The sequence below is a fragment of the Clarias gariepinus genome, chromosome 9 (genome assembly GCF_024256425.1).
Source record: "Clarias gariepinus isolate MV-2021 ecotype Netherlands chromosome 9, CGAR_prim_01v2, whole genome shotgun sequence".
Lineage (NCBI taxonomy): Eukaryota > Metazoa > Chordata > Actinopteri > Siluriformes > Clariidae > Clarias > Clarias gariepinus.
This window is the reverse complement of record NC_071108.1, coordinates 639,246-661,253: the sequence shown is the minus strand read 5'-3', so window position 1 is coordinate 661,253 and position 22,008 is coordinate 639,246. Positions and strand designations below refer to the sequence as shown.

Below are 22,008 nucleotides of genomic sequence, written 5' to 3'. Positions count from 1 at the left end.
TGAAAAAGTCCTACTGTAAATAAATATACTCCAACATTCGGTTTTTAACCATCCCTTTTTTTTTACTTTTTAGAGTTCTAGAGCTCGCATGTTGTAATCTTTCCCCTATACCTCTTCAACTCTTTTCCACTTTCCCATCATCATTTAGAATTATTCATCAGATCATGTACAGTATCTGTTTGCTGTATTCCTTCATTCTTCTTTGCATTTTATCCTTTGTCATTGTTTCTTTATCCTGTGTGTCATTTCTTTCTTTATCATCTATTGTGTTGTTGTTGTTGTTTATTTATCTCTTATGTCGCCTCAATTATCTCTACATATTCCTTAAATTTTTTAAACATTTAATAAACAGGAATAAGATACTTTAAATTAAACATTTGAGGAACAAAATTGCCAGCATGTTTTAAAATGCAATGATGTACCAGCTGCAGCGGGACTCTCACTTCCCTAAAGATATTCTGTAGGTCTCGATGTTGAACACCGGCTCCTTTTAAGGAGCTTTTCCCACTTTCAGGCCACAGCCGATCCAGCGAGTCTCCGTGACCGCGTCGGACGAGTCACTTCTCCTGTTTGGCTCCTAACGCGGACCAGCTTGTTAACTTCTCTTAAATAATTGAGCGAGACTATAATTAAGAGCGAGTCCTCTCAGCCTGCTCTCGTCCGGCACGATAAAGGAGTGAGAGTAGAGCTGAATTTAAGAACACCACGATCCCGAGCATCCAGCTCTGATTTAATCAATCACTCACGCCGAGGTCTGGAGTCTCCGATGACGGATGCGAATCTGAGTGCACTTCCAAAAGCTGCTTTAATTTGATCGCCTATTAAAAAGTAACATGAGGTTTTACTCAGCAAAAAAAGGCATTATTTAAAAATGAGCCAATGATCCTCTCCGAAAGCCTCGCCGACTTTTCTTTGATATTCAGAAACAAGGAAATACAATGATGCAGTTAAGGACGGAAGAGGAATAATAACAGCTAGAGACATAATTGAGTGTCAAAGGAGAAAAGGAATAGGAAAAAAGAAACGGACAATACAGACCAGATGCTTTAGCGTTTATTGATCGACATCCGGTCAGTGTGTTTCAGTTTCCTCCAGCTGGTCAGTATTTTTCCTTTCCCTGTAGTGTTGTGGTTCAGGAAGCTGACTGCAGACGTTTTGCGTAATGTGGGAGTGTCTCCTTGTGGAGAGAGAGAGAGAGTTGTTGTTAAGCTGGCACGGTCAGATAGCTTCAATGACATTCATTTCCACTGATGCTATTAGAGAGAAATGTCACCTGAGAGCAGGTCACCTCGAGAGGATCCTCCGTTCATGCATTATGTCTGGTACACACTGACACTGTTAGTCCGGCAGCCGTAACCAAAGTGGGTTCATCCATTTTTAACAGATTTAATACATTATAGTAAATATAACATTTTATTCAAGCACTACTATAACACTTTGCAGGTTTACTGTTACCATCTGTACTGTAACACTAATATTAAAGTTTAAAACATATAAAGTGCTAATATTATTCATTCACTGCAATATTACTGTTGCACTTTGCCCCATTACTGGTACATCCATTTCTACTGGAGTATTACTGTTACATTCCACAGTACTAGCGTTACACTCTCCCAATATTATTATTAGATTAGATAATGTAGATTGGACAGATAGTCTATTGGTCCTGAATGAACTTCCAGGTATCCAGCAGCAATACAGACAGTAACATAAAGACAGATTGTAGATGTGATTGTACACTATATACTGTAGCTTACATACAGTTAGTAGATACAAAATGTTATTTTTTCCCCAGCTAATAAGAGAAATTGAGTTAATTGCAGTGCAGTTTTGATGTGCATTTCCCCCCCAATTTTCTCCCTAATTTAGTCGTGTCCAATTTCTCCCCGTCACTAGGGGGCTCCCACATTAGGATTACTACTACCACTCAGTCGGGTGGGCCGAAGACTATCACATGTTTCCTCTGAACCACGTGACATCACTGACCGCTTCTTTTCGAACTGCTCGCTCAGCGCTATCCGTTCCTTCTACATGTGTGAGCTCACAGACGCCCCTGATTGGCTGTAGAGCCGTGATTAATGTGGGAGCACTGAGTACCTCTCATCCCTCCCCTCTGAGAGAGCTCGGCCAATCAGCTCCCTCTAGACCTCCGGCTGCGAGAGGTTACAGCATCACCCAGGAATCAACCTCGCGATGATAGGGCGAGCACAATGTGGCAAAATGACAACAGTGCGAGTAGTATTAATCGTGCAAATAACTTAGTAAATGTGCAAAGAACCTCATGAAAGTGACAATGAAACTAAGTCTGTATGTGAGAGCAAAAGATGTAAGTGTAAGAGTAACTGAGCAGACGATGAAGCTAACAGATAAGACAGTTATGTGTGTAACACGGTGATGTATATACCTGTCGAGCCTTAACCTAGATCTCCCAGTCCACATACCCATGAGCCTGTAGTGAAGTGTTGGGGACAAAGGATTTCCTAAGTCTGTCAGTTGAGCAGCTTTACAACAGAAGTGTTCCACTGAACACACTCTTCTGTTTGCAGAAAACTATCTGCGCACACTTTACTATTAATGTTACAATGCAGTACTAATGTCACACTCTGCAGTACTAATGTTACATTCCGCAGTAATTATATTACATTCTGCAGTATTGATGTTACACTGCAGTATTAATGTTACACCCTGCAGTCTTAATGTTACACTCTGCAGTATTAATGTTACACTCTGCAGTAGTTATGTTACATTCTGCAGTATTAATGTTACACTCTGCAGTATTAATGTTACACTCTGCAGTACTAATGTTACACTCTGCAGTACTAATGTTACACTCTGCAGTACTAATGTTACACTCTGCAGTATTAATGTTACACTCTGCAGTACTAATGTTACATTCTGCAGTACTAATGTTACACTCTGCAGTAATTATGTTACATTCTGCAGTATTAATGTTACACTCTGCACTATGAATGTCACACTCTGCAGTACTAATGTTACACTCTGCAGTACTAATGTTACACTCTGCAGTACTAATGTTACACTCTGCAGTAATTATGTTACACTCTGCAGTACTAATGTTACATTCTGCAGTATTGATGTAACACTGCAGTATTGATGTTACACTGCAGTATTAATGTTACACTCTGCAGTATTAATGTTACATTCCGCAGTAATTATGTTACATTCTGCAGTATTGATGTTACACTGCAGTATTAATGTTACACCCTGCAGTATTGATGTTACACTGCAGTATTGATGTTACACTGCAGTATTAATGTTACACCCTGCAGTATTAATGTTACACTGCAGTATTAATGTTACACTCTGCAGTATTAATGTTACATTGCAGTAATTATGTTACATTCTGCAGTATTAATGTTACACCCTGCACTATTAATGTTACACTGCAGTATTGATGTTACACTGCAGTATTAATGTAACACCCTGCAGTATTAATGTTACACTCTGCAGCATTAATGTTACACTGCAGTAATTATGTTACATTCTGCAATACTAATGTTACACTGCAGTTTTGATGTTACACTATGCAGTATTAATGTGACACTGCAGTATGAATTTTATCCTTTGCGGTATTAATGTTACACTAAAGTATTAATGTTATCCTTTGCACTATTAATGTTAAACTGCAGTATTAATGTTATACTCTGGAGTATTAATGTTACACTCTGCATTTTTTATGTTATACTCTGCAGTATTAATATTACACTCTGCAGTATTACTGTTACATTACTGTTACATACTGTAACATTAATACTGCAGAGTATAACATTATTACTGTAAAGTTTAACAGTAGTGTATTCTGCAGAACTACTGTTACACTTTGCAGTAGTAATGTTACACTCTGCAGTACTGCTCTTAGCAAATAACTTGACTTGTACTTATGTCCATAACCCTGTGACATTGCAGTAGTATGGTTTTACACTGTAGTACTACTCTTACACTCTAATGTACTAATGTTACACTTTGCAGTACTACTTTTACATTCTGTGCATTACTGTTACATTGCAGTATTAGTGTTAAATTCTGCTGTACTACTTTTAAATTCTGCTTTATTAATTTTACACTCTCCAGTAGTACTGTTACTATCCACATGACTACTGTTACTCTCTGCTGTATTACTGTGATATGCTATCCAGAACCCTGTGACATTGCACTACTATGGGTTTACCCTGTGGCACTACTCATACACTTTGCTGTATTACAGTTTCCGCACTATTAATGCACCCTGCTGCACCATGCTTACATACTCTGAGTCAGGTTTTATGCTTTGCAATAAAATGTATATACTGCAGAATTATTTGTTACATTGTACTGTACTAACATCTTAATGTTATATAGTGCAATATTACTGATACACACTGTAATAATGCTGTTGCTGCAGTATAGTGTCATTATTGCATAAAAACGTTGCTGTATACCAATATGACCTTTTCACACTGCAGTACTGTAACACACTGCACTGTTGTAAACACACTCTCACAGGATTGTCTTCTGATTAGTGAGTTGAGGTGTTCGGTGTTATTTCCAACATATCATTTTAACCCCTAGGTACAATAACAGTAATGTGCTTAACAGGAGTGTGTGTTGTTGGTGTTACACATGAATGCAGTCTGCTCTCATTTTATGTCTTTTTTAACATTTTTTTTTTGTGTGTTTTTTGCAGGAATCCTCATATTCATTTGCACTGAAATGCCTTATCAGCCTTTCCACTCTAATCCTCCTCGGTCTGATTATTATGTATCATGCACGAGAAATTCAGGTAAGTAGCCGACTCAGCTCTGACAGCAATTAGAGAGACGGGCACGGCTTAATAGATTACACCGCTGGCTCTTGTGCCAAATCCTAATGATTTTAAGTATTACCAAAATATATACAAAACAAAATAAATTAATAATTAATAAAAGTACAGATAGAAATTCTATTGTAATACATTTATTACTATACTGCAGTTTGTATGCTGCCAGGACAGATAACTTAATGCTATTGTTTCTGAAGCTAATAGAGAATAGCTAACGGCTAATCGGAGAGAAAATGATGATCAGAAGAGTGTCAGAAAGCTTGTGACCTTATTGTTTTCGTTGCAGCTTTTTATGGTGGACAATGGAGCGGACGACTGGCGGATAGCCATGACTTACGAACGCATTCTGTTCATCGTGCTGGAGCTCCTGGTGTGCGCCATTCACCCAATCCCAGGACAGTACGTTTTCACGTGGACGGCGCGGTTGGCGTTCACGTACACGCCCTCTGTGGCCGACGCTGATGTGGACATCATCCTGTCCATCCCCATGTTCCTGCGTCTCTATTTAATCGGCCGTGTTATGCTGCTGCACAGCAAACTGTTCACGGACGCTTCGTCGCGCAGCATCGGCGCCCTCAACAAGATCAACTTCAACACGCGCTTCGTCATGAAGACTCTCATGACCATCTGCCCTGGCACCGTGTTGCTCGTCTTCAGCATCTCCTCATGGATCATCGCCGCCTGGACGGTGCGAGTGTGTGAAAGGTGAGAATCAGCGCATGGAGGGGAAAAAAACAAAACAAAAAAATTAAAAAGAAAAAAAAAACTCGTCGTGCGTCTTCCTATTGTTATTTTACTGTTCACATTGTTCATTGTTGTGTTTTTTGCCCCTCCCTCCTCCCTCCTCCCACCCCCACCCTACATCGCTGCTGGATAGGGGTCCAAAGTGAGTCTATGTTGGTTTTTGGTTTTGTTTTTGTTTCATTTTTTGTCATTGTCAGTGGGGAAAAAAAAATCAGTGCCTGTCCTTTTGGTTGGCCCATGACGGTATCAAGCTTTGTCTGGATTCTGTAGATCAGCAATCATGCATTCGTCCCCTGGTGCACTGCATTGCTGACACACTGGAGATCCCAAACTCTTAAAACGAATTATTTTTATCCTTCACTTTTATCAGCGCTCATGTGCAGAGCTGCGAACAATCTCCACATTACGTGTCACCGGTAGGGTTTTGGGATTTTCACTTTCTCAGGCCCCGTCCACAACCATATGGATATTTTTGAAAATTTAGTTTTTATCCTAAAAAAAAAAAAAAAAAAAAAAAACTTCCACAAGAATAGTGTGTTCTTTTCGACACACAGTTGCACGTGATTTGTAAAAGCTCACACAAAAATCTCTCCACGCCAGGAGGTGGCAGTAGTGATCTGTCAGTTACGTTAAGAATAATGTTAAGAGCTGTGCATTGAGTGGCAGAGACGGTGAAATGCAATACGATGACAATTTCTTCAGTGGATTCAGGAGCAGAACAGATCACAAAAATCATCTTTATTCTAAGCAAAAATTAAACTGCAGACACGTTATCACATGTAACAATTCACAAAGTGACAACATGGTCAGTAGGGGTGATAAGTGGAGGTGTGGCGCATACACACAAAACACACACGAAGCGGTTTCAAAAAACTTTTTAAGTCTGTTTCACAACAGGACACATAACAGTGTTTCGTCTGGACGGGAGAAAAAAACTACCTTTTCAAAAATATCTGTGTGTGTGGACGGGGCCTCCGACACCATGTGTGGTGAACATGGCTGTCTTCATCCTCATGGTCTTGCAGACCTGCCAACTTTAGTGCACTTTGCTTAGGAGCTCTGCATTTTAATGTTAGCAGAGGAGTTAAGTAATGAATGAATTCATGGTTTCCAACTTGCTGATAATAACTGATCAATTGGAAGCTCCGCCCCCTTCCCCATCTCACATTTATTATGTTTGGCAGCCAGCGCTTTTGTCTCTACTCGATTCTCCTGCGTCCTCGCTTTCTGACGCAGGAAAAAGAAAATCCATTAATGTGGATGAGTTCATATCTAAACCTAGCTAGCATCAGCTACAACAGCACTCAGATATCTTTAGCTGAAAACGCTACGTTTTTCAGCTGCAGCGGTACCTCGGCGTACGAGTTTAATCCGTCCCGAGGCGAGAGACAGTGGGAGGTGAGATTTCGTATTGTGAAGCACATTGACCCATAGGGAATAATATAAATACAGATAATCCGTTTCAGCCACGCAAAAATATCACCCATATTACCAATTTCCAACACTGTGATCATAATTTTGCATAGAAAAACAATCAAAACATTTAGAAAAGACACATAAATTAGGTAAAATATGAAATAAATAGACAATAAATCTCATGTCATTTTAATTTACGATTCCTGCTTTAAAAACCAAACTGAAAGCACCTCCGTTTTCTTGTTGATAACACTCTTGGGACACGTGCTATGTGTTCACTAAACTAAACTGTACTGATCTTGCAAAAAAAATGCAAACAAAAACAACACAAAAATATGTAAACGTTTGGCTGAGATGTGCCTAAAATGATTCGTATGCTGAGGAAAATTTGCCGAGGTACCGCTGTGAGGATATGGTGAGGATCTGACTCGAGGAAATTATTTAAGAAATATCTCTACAGCTAACGTGTAAAAATGCCTTACAGTAATTTCAGTTAGGAAGGCATTTAGTACACTTGTTTTCTCAAACGCATTCTGTTCATCGATAAAAGAAATAAAGAATTAAAGTGTTTGTTAACTTTTATAGCGTCTTAAATAAAGCCAACGCATCCCAACATCGCCCAGAAATCCGTGTGGTTACTGTAAAAACGCCATAAACACACACACACACACACACACACACAGGCATTCCAGGTTCTACCCTAGACACATTAAAGGATGATATCGGAAATGTAACATGCGTTATTCCTCTCGGCGGTTGGCAGGTCTGGTTTTGTGTTTTTTCCCCTCCAAGGCCTCTTTAATTTGATTATTTTTTTAAAGTTTGACCTTTGACCTGTGCTGGCTTGCGGTTCTGGCCAGGGGAACGTATTTGGCCCATATCTCGGGAGAAGGTGAAGACGACTCTATGTAGCCTCTTTACACCCCAGGCTGAGGGAGAGCAGAAGTTAAGCTAAGCTAAGCTAATCAGGTGATGGCGAGCCTGGTGGCTAATCTCCACACGCTTCCCTTTTCCCCAGATTATGATCCAAACCGCCTGCTCCCGCTCTCCTCACACTCCATCTCATCCCATCCCGCTGGCTGCTGTAAAGAGACACCGAGGGGAGTGTGTTAGCGCGCATGATGTGTTTCCCCTCACAGACACACACACGTTTGTGAATGAACTGAACACCGACTCGCCTGCGAAATGTTTATTATGTTTTTCCTTTTGTTGGTTCTTGTTGTCGTTGTGTATTATTAAGGCACTTTGAAGTGGAAACATTAGTCTTGTGTGAAGATACGAGCATACGAGCGAAGCATGTTTGGGTCCAATTTAACGTATTAACGCCACCAAGCGGCCAAATATTAACCAATTCATTCATTAATTAACTTCCTCAAAGGCTCAGTGTCTGTGTAAAAAAGGCTCCTACTGAGCCAGTGGGAGGGGCTCTTCTTGTATGAGCTCACATATGGCGGAAACTCCAATTGTCCTGTTTAAGCATGTTCAAGCAGGAAATGGTTTTTTCTCAGTTTTTTTGTACACAAACTAAAGACACGTCTGAGTGTCCAAAAAGAGAAATTTGCTAAATAAATCCCCTTCAATGCTAAGATAAGATAGCTAATTACGCTAATATACTTACCTTGTAATATGAATTATATGCTAGCTAATTGAACAAATACACTTAATCCAGACTAGCCTACTAAATTAGAATTGTTTACATACCATGTATTAATTTAAATAACATGTTTTAACATAATATATGCTAGCAAAGAAGTAACAAATAAGTTTAAGATGCTAATGAATCGTTTAGCATTCCCATTGCTGTGAGCCAAACCAACATCCTAGATAGCATTTTGCTTTTCCACGCTGAATATTTTGGAGGGATTAAATCTGCTAGCTCAGCATGTGGTAAGCCTCAAGGGGAATAGCGGCATTTCCCTCTGCGTTTTTCTCCAAATCACAACCGTCCTGTCTCAGCTTTAAATCTCAGCTAATAGCACTTAGCTTAATGAGTCGTTCGTTAAATTCATGGCCGAGATGCAGGACGCGCTCTGATTGATTAATAGACACATAAACGTTCCGTATAGCATCACACTGCTGTCAGCAAACACACACACAAACACACACACACACACACAAACACACACACAAGTGTAACATGGTGGATCTTAAAATAAATAGTCTAACCATGCTAAAACATTAACTTTATACAGTACTAGCTCGAACGTCATATGTGCTTAATAGTTGCTAACGAAATAAGTTAATACTCTGACTATGTGTTATTGAACTTCTTCATCTGTAGCCTACAAGGCTAAGATGTGTGCCTGCTAACTGAGGCAATATTCTCAAAATGTTATATTTTAAAACTAAAGGTATTTGTATATAATATAAACTAGCTATCTGTGCTAATGTTCAGAGATTTCTACGCAGACTTAGATAATGTTTTTCAAATGTACTAGCTATCCATGCTAATGTGTTTATCATGTAGAGCCGACTAAGTTGATGCGCATCATGTTTCCTACTCAACCCCGCTAAGGTGCTAGCAAAAACAGCTAACGTGTCTTTGAGAGTAAATGGATATTTGTGGATTTTTCACACTTTAGACAAACTTTCTTGTGAAACAGAAGCCTTTAAACGATCGCCTGGTCGATTTTCAGGGTCTGAGGGGAAAGTGTTAGCTGAACTGCTGACACCTCGGGATTCGGTTATTTTACACCGCGCGCTGCTTTATGCTCAGTTTATTTTCTATAAATGAGTGCCAGAGAGTTGCCACACAGACGTAGACTACGGTGCTAACACACACGGCTAACACTCACGCGGCGTATACGCACGCGGTAGTGTGTTTTATTCAGATCACTCAGACTCGCTTCTCCTTCCTGCATCAACATCTGATCTGTATCGATCGTGTGTTTCAGAGCTCGTACAGAGATCGGCTTTCTAATGTGATTGGGTTTCTCAGATGAGCCGTAATGGAAAGTATGTCCGGCTCACGAAAAAAGACAGCTCATCCTTCAACTAGCAAGTAATAGTCAGCGCTGTGCCATGTTCCTGATCTCACAGGCAATAAGCAAATGAGTTATAATGCTAACGGTTGGTTTTAAATAAAAACTTTCAGTATAAAAAAGAAAAAAAGCTCAAGTTCTTTTAAGGTTCTCTGTTTGTTACTAAGATTAAGGTTTATAACATGCTAGCAAAATGAAAAGGCATGAATTAGACTTTCTAACTGGACTTGTGGGATGGCCATCACCAGGTAGGTCCCGATACGACACTGCCACCTGGCAGTGTGTGAATAGTTTAGTGTGCGCCACCTGTAGGATTATTGAGGAACTGCAGTGTTATCCACCTCAAATGCAGATTTTTGGAGTCAGTGTGGCGGTATATGATTCGCCATAAAAAAAAAAAAAAAAAAACATAAAGTAAGTATTAAAAAAATAGTCTTCATTTCCACTATGTATGGAGACTTTCGGGACACACTGTGTGTGCAATAAAATATATTATCTATTACATTGAAATATTTAAGTAATATACAGTACACGTACATTATACATGTTCATAAATAATAATTTTATTTATCATGGTTTATTTAAACATGTACAAATATAAAAGTGTTGTCTACATAATCAATTAAATTTTTTATTGATTACAAAAAATTATAAATAAGAGTTCCAAACTAAATAAAAGTGTATTTTTATATCACTAATGTAGCAGTTTGGACAAAAAATTTAGTTTCAGCTTGCACCTTTTGTACATAAACAAGTTAATAAACTTAACATCACTTAACGATTGTACAGTTTTATGGGACACACTGATTAACGGAGATCTGTAAGTGTAAAAATGTATGAGTAAATAACTTTGAACGTCGGAAACGTAACTGCTTCTGTATGTAAATTGTTTAAAAAAACAGGTGCCAACTTTTGGAACATCCCCAATGTTAGGCTTTGTGTACGCTTACATACTTATGGAGAGCAGATTATCCTGAGTAAGTGCAGCAGAGAGCTGTGATGTGATAATCTGTGTAATCCAATGAGATCAGCAGGATTTGTCCTACAGTGATTGGCTAGCTCAGAGTCGCGGAAGCTAGCTGACTCAAAGCTATGGAGTAATGCAAATCCGCAGCATTCGGTCACATGATCCATGTTTTCCCATAAATGTGGTGGTTATTTATGGTCAGTCGTAAACCCCGCGGGTTTATGTGGCAGCGTCCTAATCACGCAGATGTCCTGGACACACGGGACACTGTCTCTGTACTGCAACACCACAAACACCTCACAGATGTCGAACTCAGGACTGGGGTCAGTTTGTTTGTTTTAGAGCCCATGTTATTGTTTATTAATGAAGCTGTTACGTTGTTTTGTCTCTGTTTTTTTCTCTCTCAGATATCACGATAAACAGGAAGTGACGAGTAACTTCCTGGGTGCAATGTGGTTGATCTCCATCACCTTCCTGTCCATTGGATATGGAGACATGGTGCCACACACCTACTGTGGGAAAGGAGTGTGTCTGCTGACGGGAATCATGGTGCGTCTGCGTCACCTACAGGACATACATTAGATAAAGTTTGTGATTAACGCTCAAGCTCTGAATACAAGTCAGTTAATGAGGCTGCCACAAATAACTTTATGATGGTAATACATTTTTATTTAATTAACTTGAGTGTTAAAAATTAAATTATTTTGAATAACAAATGGAATGAAAGAAAAAGGAACCGTGCTAACAGTTAGCACTGTTGCATAAGGGGTTTGATCCCACGTTGGTCTTTGGTTTGTCTTTAACGACATTGGAGCGACTTGTCTAGCAATAATCACGTGCCAATTAGGAGTCTTTTTTAATGTTCACCTGATTTTATGCAAAAATTTTTACTCCCTCCTGCAGGGGGCGGGCTGCACTGCGCTGGTGGTCGCGGTGGTGGCCAGGAAACTCGAGTTGACCAAGGCTGAGAAACATGTTCATAACTTTATGATGGACACGCAACTCTGCAAAAGAGTAAGTCACTGTCCTCACACACACACACACACACACACTCCTTTATCAGATGAAAATAAAGCTGTGAGTGCGAGAGAGAGAGAGAGATGGAAGAACGCAGGGAGCGTTGAACATTATGTCAAACTGTCAGACCCACAGCTTACAGCCAAACCGTGAATCTGCTGATGCCGGGGCGCTGGCGAGCCGCCGAAACGCATTTTAATGGCACAATTTTGTAAATGAAAGTCAGGACTGCAGTTTTTTTAGTCCAGGCCTCTGGGAGCGCTCGCCTCGGTGCAGGAGCGCGCCGTCATCACTACAGCCTGCGCTACAGTCACACTTCTGTGGAGCTGGTTTCAGTCAACTCAAACCAGAGTTTATAAATCTCAAATCAGTCGCCTGTGTTTTTTCTGAAAGCTTCATAAAGTGAAGAGAGACAGAGAGAGATGATTCATTAATCTGTACAGATCGTAAATCTGTAGAGGTCTTGAGTGTCTAGTCGTCAGATTACAGCCACGGTTTGTAATTTACATTTTCACATCATTCATGTTGCAGTTACAAATCATAAATGAATAAATTTACACATTCACACAGTTTCACACTACATCTACGAATCAAGCAGTATGACCAATCAGAGGCTTCAGACAAAACAGCTTAAATCAAATCTCGTTTTATTTGTCACATACACAGCCATACACAGTCTGATATGAAGTAAAATGTTTATACGACTGCGGATGACCAATAAATCTCAAAAAGAAAAGTTCCATTATGAGATAAGAGAATTTTTACAAATTAGAAATATAGATTAACATGAAAAAAAATTAAGCTATAAAAAGTATTTAAAATTTACATGTACAAAAAAATTTAATAAAAAAATGTAATAATAGAATAAAATTAAAATAGAAAGAATATAATATAATACAGAAGGGTTGAAGTGGAATGTAGAACCATGTCCAGGTGTGGGCAAGACAAGACATGTGCAGTGTTGTAACTGTCTATGAGGGCGGAGCCAAGTTTACAAACTGTAAAGAAAAAAAGAAAGAAATATACACACTTATCGAACGAACTAACTCCAGTTTTGGAATTGCACGCACTTTAAAATATCTAAAAAATTTTCTTCAAAACTATATAAAATTAGACAGTAGACATGTGTGCAGGGAGCGGAGGCTATCCCAGGAGACTTAGGGCACGAGGCAGGGGGCACCCTGGGGGGGCAATCCATCGCAGTGCATACACACACACATACAAACACTCATTCACACACTACAGACAATTTGGAAACCTCCAACAGCCGGAGTACCCGTGGTCTCGCACCTCCAGGGTCGAGGGTTTGATTTCCGCCTTAGGGTCTGTGTGCATGGAGTTTGCATGTTCTCTCCATGTTTCACCGGTTTCCTCCCACAGCCCAAAGACATGCAGATTAGGCTAACTGGTGTTCCCAAATTGCCCATAGTGTGTGTGTGTATGTATGTGTGTGTATGTGCTTGTGCTTATTTTTAGGGAGTGGAGAGATCGATGACGTTTGTCTGGTTTGTTTCTGTTGTGTGTGTGTGACAGGTGAAGAATACGGCTGCTAACGTACTCAGGGAAACGTGGCTAATCTACAAACACACCAAGCTCGTGAAGAAGATCGACCACGCCAAGGTCAGGAAACACCAGCGCAAGTTCCTGCAGGCGATCCACCAGTGAGTACCGCGCTGCATCACCACCGCACCGCACCGCGTCCCAGCTCCCTCTCTCACTACACAGTAACGCTTCACTCTGTTCAACACCAGGAGCAGACATTTACCTCCTAAACCCCACGTTAGCTCTACAGCCCCCCTGCTGTCCTCAACTCACAGATATGTTAAGTGCAAGTACTTTCAGAGCTCCATCTTTCCATCAGCGAGGTGAAAGAAAGTAAAATTACAACATACAAATTGTAGCTTCCCAATGTGTTGTTTTACTCTTCCAGGGAAAGCAGGAGGAAGGAAGGATGGAAGGAAGGAAGGAAACAGACAAACGAGTGAAATGCAGGGAAACTGAAGTGTACGAAATATTAAAGTGTACAGAAGGGAATACCGATGGTGAACACTGATGCTTATGCAATACTGGTGTTTAGGGAATATTACAGTGTAGGGAATACTGGTGTTTAGGGAATACTAAAGTGTAGGCAATACTGGTGTTTAGGGAATACTAAAGTGTAGGCAATACTGATGTTTAGGGAATACTAAAGTGTAGGCAATACTGGTGTTTAGGGAATACTAAAGTGTAGAGAATACTGGTGTTTAGGGAATACTAAAGTGTAGGCAATACTGGTGTTTAGGGAATACTAAAGTGTAGGGAATACTGGTGTTTAGGGAATACTAAAGTGTAGGCAATACTGGTGTTTAGGGAATACTAAAGTGTAGGGAATACTGGTGTTTAGGGAATACTAAAGTGTAGGGAATACTGGTGTTTAGGGAATACTAAAGTGTAGGCAATACTGGTGTTTAGGGAATACTAAAGTATAGGGAATACTGGTGTTTAGGGGATACTAAAGTGTAGGGAATACTGGTGTTTAGGGAATACTAAAGTGTAGGGAATACTGGTGTTTAGGGAATACTAAAGTGTAGGCAATACTGGTGTTTAGGGAATATTACAGTGTAGGGAATACTGGTGTTTAGGGAATACTAAAGTGTAGGGAATACTGGTGTTTAGGGAATACTAAAGTGTAGGCAATACTGGTGTTTAGGGAATATTACAGTGTAGGGAATATTGGTGTTTAGGGAATACTAAAGTGTAGGAAATACTGGTGTTTAGGGAATACTAAAGTGTAGGAAATACTGGTGTTTAGGGGATACTAAAGTGTAGGGAATACTGGTGTTTAGGGAATACTAAAGTGTAGGCAATACTGGTGTTTAGGGAATATTACAGTGTAGGGAATATTGGTGTTTAGGGAATACTAAAGTGTAGGAAATACTGGTGTTTAGGGAATACTAAAGTGTAGGCAATACTGGTGTTTAGGGAATACTAAAGTGTAGGCAATACTGGTGTTTAGGGGATACTAAAGTGTAGGGAATACTGGTGTTTAGGGAATACTAAAGTGTAGGCAATACTGGTGTTTAGGGAATATTACAGTGTAGGGAATACTGGTGTTTAGGGAATACTAAAGTGTAGGCAATACTGGTGTTTAGGGAATACTAAAGTGTAGGCAATACTGGTGTTTAGGGAATACTAAAGTGTAGGCAATACTGGTGTTTGGGAAATACTAAAGTGTAGGCAGTACTGTAAAAATGTAAGTGTACATAATATTGGAGCATATTTACTAATAAAATGTACAGAATACTGTAGTGCATTTAACACTGAAGTGTTTTAAATATGGAAGTGTGTAAGGGATGTAAGTACTAAATTTTATCCAATCTTGTGTGAGCAAAACTGAAGTGTACAGATTACTGAAGTTTACTGCTAAATACTAACATTTAGGAAATGATGAGTACTGAACTGTAAAAAATATTCTATAAATGTTACTACAAAAAGGACTCGCGCTGGGAATCAAAGCTGGATCTGAAGCTTTACGGAGTTCTTTTGCTTTCTGTGGTTGTTGCTTTGGTTTTTACTTGTGAAAATGGAGTATTGAAAAAAAATTAAAAAAAATGATTTAGATCCCAGTAATGAGTAGGGCTGTGTATTGGCAAGGGCCTCACGATACGATACGTATCACGATACACGGGTCACGATACGGTAAATCACGATATATTGCGATACAATACATATTGTGATATATTGCAATAGTTTGTACTAGTATGTGTACTCCCTGGTATCGTATTGAAACCGAAGTGCAGCCACACGTCAGCCCTAAAAGCTGGAGGCGTTTTTATATTTTCCGCCATGCTCACTCATGTCTTGCTTACTTACTTGTTCTGATACCGTACTGCTTAGTGTTTTGTTGATAGCGAGTTAGCGACATCTATTGGAGCGGAGGAGGAGTTTTTTTGGCACAACTTGTATCGATACTTGAGGTTTGACTATCGATACACTATCGTAAAAAAAATTATCGCGATAGTTTGATGTACCGATATTTTTGCACAGCCCTAGTAATGAGGAAATAAAGCTGCGGTGTGTTTCAGTGCTGCAGGTGAGGTGGAGCTCTGACTGCATAAACACACACCTTACACAACACCTGAGACATCTACACTCACACTGCAAGTCTTTTATTCTGTAGCTGGAAGATACTTTGTGTGTGTGTGTGTGTGTGTGTGTGTGCGTGCGTGTGTGTGCACGTGCGTGTGTGTGTATGTGTGTGTGTGCGTGCGTGCCTGCGTGTGTGTGTTTTCTGTGCAATTTGAGGTTTTTAAAACTGTGCTGTATGTTTCGTCTGTTTTGTCTTAAATCACCGCAGAGCTCAGAAGTAAGTCGCGTCTTATTATCACTTCTTATCTACTCATCTTCCTTTTCTTTCAGTCCTTATGCACCGATATTCAAACCGACATGATTCTGTTTGAAGCTGGATGCTCATGAACTTTTAAAACTCAGTGGATTTGCACTCAAACCATTAAAAAAACAACAACAAGAAGTTTGTTTTAAAAATAAAGCATCTTTTCAGCTTCAAATCCATTTGAATCCATCCATCCGGTCTGCACCTGATCTCCATCTGAATCTGCACTTAGCACGATGCTATGCTACGCTATCAGACTGGAAAAAAATATCCCTTACACCACCATAACAATGAACAGATCCTGACCCTAATAAACACTGAGGGCGCACACACACACACACACACACACACACACACACAGCGGATCTCACCTTCCACTCCTTCACTTGATTGTTTCTCTTTTTTTCATTTGCACGTGGTGTTAGCATGCTGAAAATGGTTGTTAGCTGTGATGCTGTGATGTCTGATTCATAGTATCTAACTACCAGCTCTCTAGTCATCAGGACATTAGCTAGCTACGTATGTATGCTAATCTACATATGGATGCTATGCTAATATGCTCCCATTCTGCTAGCCAGCTAGTTAAAGCAAACACAATTAGCTAGCTACCAATCTACAGTGGTACCTCGGCCTACGCACCGCCTTTTTTCCCTAAGTAACTGAAATTTTTGCAGGAAATTTGCCTCGGCATACAAAGCATTTTCGCCATACAAGCGACTGAACCAAACGCCAGCTAAATTGTGCGTACGTCGAGAAGCCGTTCAATACTTGTTTGCCTCAGTGAAACCCAAGCAAAAAAAAGTTCTTTTTTTTATGGTTAGGGATGTGATTAATTTAGAAATTTTAACGCATTACTATTTTGTAACACAAATCATTCAAGTTTGGCCCTAATGGCCTCCCATAATCACAGTACAGTACCTGGGAGTGTGTGATAACAGCACGTTTAACACAGATAATAGGATGACTGAGGAAACATCGCCAGGTGTGCTGAACAGCAAGTTTTATTATAAAAACTTCTAGATGGAAGGTTGGATAAAACCAAAGTTGTGTGCTCGAGCTACCTTCAAGGGGAACCATTTTTACAATACATTAAATGTAAGATACTGAAAACGCTGTGAAAGTGATGCTGTTGGCAGAAGCTACTTTTATTTTATTTATTGCACTTACTGGAGACCGCTGGACGTCAGTAACTAACCATAACGACCTCGTCTCAGTGTCTCAGCTCATCTATAATCAATGACAAACGCCACCTTCATTCATTCACTCTAGACGTTATAAACACAAGAAAAACATTTTTCGGACGTGTGTGCTAGCCAATTGTGCTAGCCAAGTTAAAAAGGAGATAGTTGCTATGTTGCTAGCTAAGAAGGCTTATGGCTAGCTGAACGATGTATGAAATGATTTTTGTTTCAAAAACACACTGTCCTGGAGTCCTAAATGTAGCTTTAGCTTTAGTCTCCTCATACAACATTTTTGAAAAATATTTTTATTAATTAGGTAGGTGTGAAATGCTAATGCTAATGTTTTGGAGCATTGGAGAGTTTTCATCTCTTGTGTTGAGAAAGACACTAAACTCATGTATTATCTTTCACACTACACAGTCAAATAAACACCTGTAACACATACAGTGTGTACAGGCGTGTGTGTGTGTGTGTGTGTGTGTCGAGTGTTGGAGCAGCATGGATGTTCGGGTGCAGAGACAAACAGGAGCAGTTTTGGGCTTCACAAAACTTAGCGCTCATCTGAAACATAAATTAAAAGACATCTGACCTGAGAGAGACGTGAAAACGCTTCGTTTTATTTCAAGTTCAGAAAGAAACGTCCAGCATAAAATACGATTATAATTAAACTTAAACTTAAATATAAACTGTCTGGATAATCTTAATGATCTCATTCTGTTGGATGTTTTTTTTTTGCATGTATTTAGCATTTATTTATAAAACGATGAGAAACGACCTTCCAGGCGAGTTCTCTCACAGCTTTACCGCAGCGCTACGCTAGCTCCTGTGGTGTTGAGCGTGAGATACAGAGCAGAGTTGTAAATTGTGTTTGTGAGATATATCCTGTATGTGATGTATTTTCACACAAGGTATACTCTTTCATGTTTATTTAGCAGCATGTAAATGCCATATTAGCAGGCGAGAAGGTCAGGCGTGTATGAGTCCTGATTTCATCTCGCGGTCGCATCCTCCAGACTGTTAGCCGCGCTCTGTTTTTAATCCGTGCTGTAAACACACTGAAAACTTTCCCCGTGCCCTTTTCAAACAAGACTTTCCGGGTTTTGTTTCTCGTTTCCCCTGAAGGAAAAGTGACGTCTCTCTGTTCACTTTCCCTGTCCTCAGTGAGCATTGTGATGAGGGTAATGACGCTAGCGAGGCTAATGCTAGCACTTTTATCAGGAGCACTTCAGTCATCGCTACAGCAATCCTTTCCATTCGTTTTATTTTCTCTACTTATCAGCTCATCAGTGTGTATGTGTGTGTGAGAGAGTGTGTACGTGTGTGTATGTGATTAAAGCAGTAGTGTGGCTTTTAACAGAACTTTCCGGGCGTTGTTTTGTTTTTTGTTTTTTTTTATATTGTAAACAAGTCTTGAGGTGGAGGTCATTAACCTTTAAACACTGAAAGAGCACCGAGCATGTTTTCCATCGTTCGCCATGCATTGTTTCGGTTCACGCAGGTGAAAAGGTCAAACCAAACATGCATGCGTTTTTTCCAGTTAGCATGCCGACTGCCATCGAAATGTGAATGGCAGCTTTTGGAGCTTTTATCAGGTCGAGCAGCGATGTAGCGGCATTCAGGCGTCCTGTTCTGATGGAGTTTTATTTCGAATTTTACTGTTTGGTTTTTAATAACATCATTTATAAAGTCTGTTTCCCAACATAAAGATGTGGCAGCTTTATAAGCTATTATTGCTAGCGCTTATGCAGCATTTCTGAGGAGAAAAACGAATGTTTTAGTGCCAACTAGTGGAGAATTAATTCAGTGTAATTAGCCCAGAGATTTATCATCCGACTGCTGATTTTCCTGAAAAAACACAAGCTTTTCTGCAGTGAACTAATGAAAATTGTGCCTATTGACTGGATATATAGTTTATATAAAATACTAATAATAATAATTTCCATCATTATGAGAGGTAGTTAGCGACTAGTAACTAAAACCATAAAACTAAAATTGAATACATTTATTTAGCTGATTAGCTGTGTCACGATATGAACCTATTTAGGGGCGGATATTATCTCAAATGTTCTTAGATGTGATGTTTGATGTGATCATACAGTAGCTAACCTTAAGGCTGCTAGCAAGTGTTAGCAAGTTCCTAGAGAAAAACTGCTTGCATTTTACCCAGGAAGCTGCCACTGATTTTCTGTTCTGTTCTTTAAATGTAAGTGAACGTTGATAACGAGCTCGTCTAGCCTGCCGTAGCGAACAGTTCCAGGCAGTCAATCCGAGAAACGGATGTTTGGGGAACGTTGTGTTTCCGCTGGACGTCTGAATGCGCTAGCGCCGTGTCATCATCCCTCGTTTCCACTTCCTGTGGCTGAATGAGTTTGCATGTCTGATCTGAGAACGTCTGCATGTTTCACTTCATTTAAAGGACGTTCCTGACATCTCTCTATTTATCTTTTTGTTTTTTCTCTCCTTTTTCACCTTTTATCTGTCTGTCTCTGTGTCTCTCCCTCTCTCTTTCTGTATCTGTCTGTCTCTCTTATTCTTTCTTGCTCTATACTTCTCTTTGTCTCACTATCTCCCTGTCTATCTCTTTCTGTCCATCTTTCTGTCCCTCTCTTTGTCTCTCGCTCTCTCTCTCTCTCTCTCTGTCCCTTTTTCTCACTCTCTTTTATGTATTTGTACTCTTTACCTCTGCTGTCTTTCCTCCTCTTACTAACTTCTTACTCTCTTTCTCTTCAACTCCCGTGTCTGTGTCTGTCTGTCTCTCTCCGTCTGTCTGTCTGTCTGTTCCTGCACGTCTCTGTGATCAGACTGCGCAGTGTGAAGATGGAACAGAGGAAGCTGAACGATCAGGCCAATACACTCGTCGACTTAGCCAAGGTACATTGTGTGTGTGTGTGTGTGTTTTACACTGTTATCTGTAAAAAATTGTAAATTGAAAAATAGATCTGCCACCTAAATGTATTCACATTCTGTGTGTGTGTGTGTGTGTGTGTGTGTGTGCATGCATACAGACACAGAATGTGATGTATGACCTGGTGTCGGAGCTGCAGGAGCGCAGCGAAGAGCTGGATAAGCGGATCGGTCATTTGGAGGAGAAGCTGGACTCCATCGCTCTGAGCATCCAGTCTCTGCCCGAGCTGCTGAACCGAGCCATAACGCAGCAGCAGCGCCACCTACTGGATGGCCTCATCCACCACTCCACGCACTCCACACACTCCTCACACTCCTCGCACACCAGCTCGGCGTCTGTGCGCCGCCGGAGGTCGCCCTCCACCGCCCCTCACACGTCCTCCGACAGCGGCTAACACACACTCACACACGCACACTCACAAACACACACATTATAGACACGCGTGTGCTTCTTTGACTAACATGGCTCAAGAATATAAAGAGACTTAAATGACTTTAACACACTGACACGAAAATAAGAAGAAAAAGAAATTAAAATAACGTAATGAGTTAACAGTTCATGGTAGACATATGGTTTACGTTTAGCCATTGTATGGCTGTTTAAAGTTAGCTTTTTTGTAAAAGCCCTTGTATAGTTTACGGACTGGATCCAGGGTGTGGGGGGGACCACACACATATACACATACATACACTCACACACATACACTCACACTCATATATACACACACACACACACTCGCACACTAATACACACTGCTGGCTGAGAAAATGTCGTCTTTTCTCATGATGAAGGTCATCAGCGGAGGAATACAGTGATGGAGAGACGCTGGACTGAGTGACGGTCGCGGGCGAACACATGGGCCTTTGGGAGCTCTGAAGCTGAGCATAGGGGGGAAAACGCCAAAATATTTAAATAAAACACACACACACACACACACAATTATTAGCAAGTAAAAATAAAGACACAACACATCAGATCTGACCAAAACAAGCAGAAACCAATGAAAGATGAAGAGCCAAGCCCTGGGGTGTTTTTTTGTTTTGTTTTTGTTTTGTTTTGTTTTTTACAAAGCATGCTGGGTAAAAAATGTCAGGTTTGAAAAGCGAATTCACTGTGTGCATACGTCCGAGGTGCGTCTCAGATTTTATTTTCATCGCTCTTTCATTTCCTTGCTCTGTGTGTCGGGAGATTTCTCTAAAACATTCCTTTTTTCATTTATTTTTTTTTATTTTTTATTTTTATATTTATTAGTAGAATTTTTTTTTTTTTTTTTTTTTACATAATGTACACAAGTGCCCAAAACCAGTTTTTAAGGTCGGACGTCCTGAAGGTGTGTGCTGATAAGTTTTTATATCACGATACCTTTATCACAATCTTCTCGTACTGAAGTCGCCGTTCTCGGGCTTTACACTTCACCAGCGTGACGTAGCGCTCCTGGCGGAACCTCCAGCTACAGGATTAGCGTCTCAGCTTAAACACGACTTCCTTATACACTATTTTACAGAGCGATGTGAATAACGAGCTAACTACAAAACTAACTTTATCCAATGTCTTATTCAATGACATGTCCTCACGTAATGCTAGCTATCTAGCATTTTAGCAATTT

At 40.1% G+C, this 22,008-nt stretch overlaps 1 protein-coding gene across 1 annotated transcript in view; it reads left to right on the top strand.

Annotated features, from left to right (window-relative positions):
• The window catches only part of kcnn1b (potassium intermediate/small conductance calcium-activated channel, subfamily N, member 1b), a 50,355-nt gene extending 28,744 nt beyond the window's left edge, over positions 1-21,611 (top strand). The window contains exons 3-9 of the mRNA XM_053503190.1: positions 4,685-4,780; positions 5,106-5,524; positions 11,335-11,476; positions 11,831-11,941; positions 13,478-13,605; positions 20,299-20,368; positions 20,503-21,611. Of these exons, the coding sequence (XP_053359165.1) occupies positions 4,685-4,780; positions 5,106-5,524; positions 11,335-11,476; positions 11,831-11,941; positions 13,478-13,605; positions 20,299-20,368; positions 20,503-20,796 (1,260 nt within the window). The 3' untranslated portion in view covers positions 20,797-21,611. The remainder of the gene's footprint in view (positions 1-4,684; positions 4,781-5,105; positions 5,525-11,334; positions 11,477-11,830; positions 11,942-13,477; positions 13,606-20,298; positions 20,369-20,502) is intronic.
• Positions 21,612-22,008: the final 397 nt, after the last annotated feature.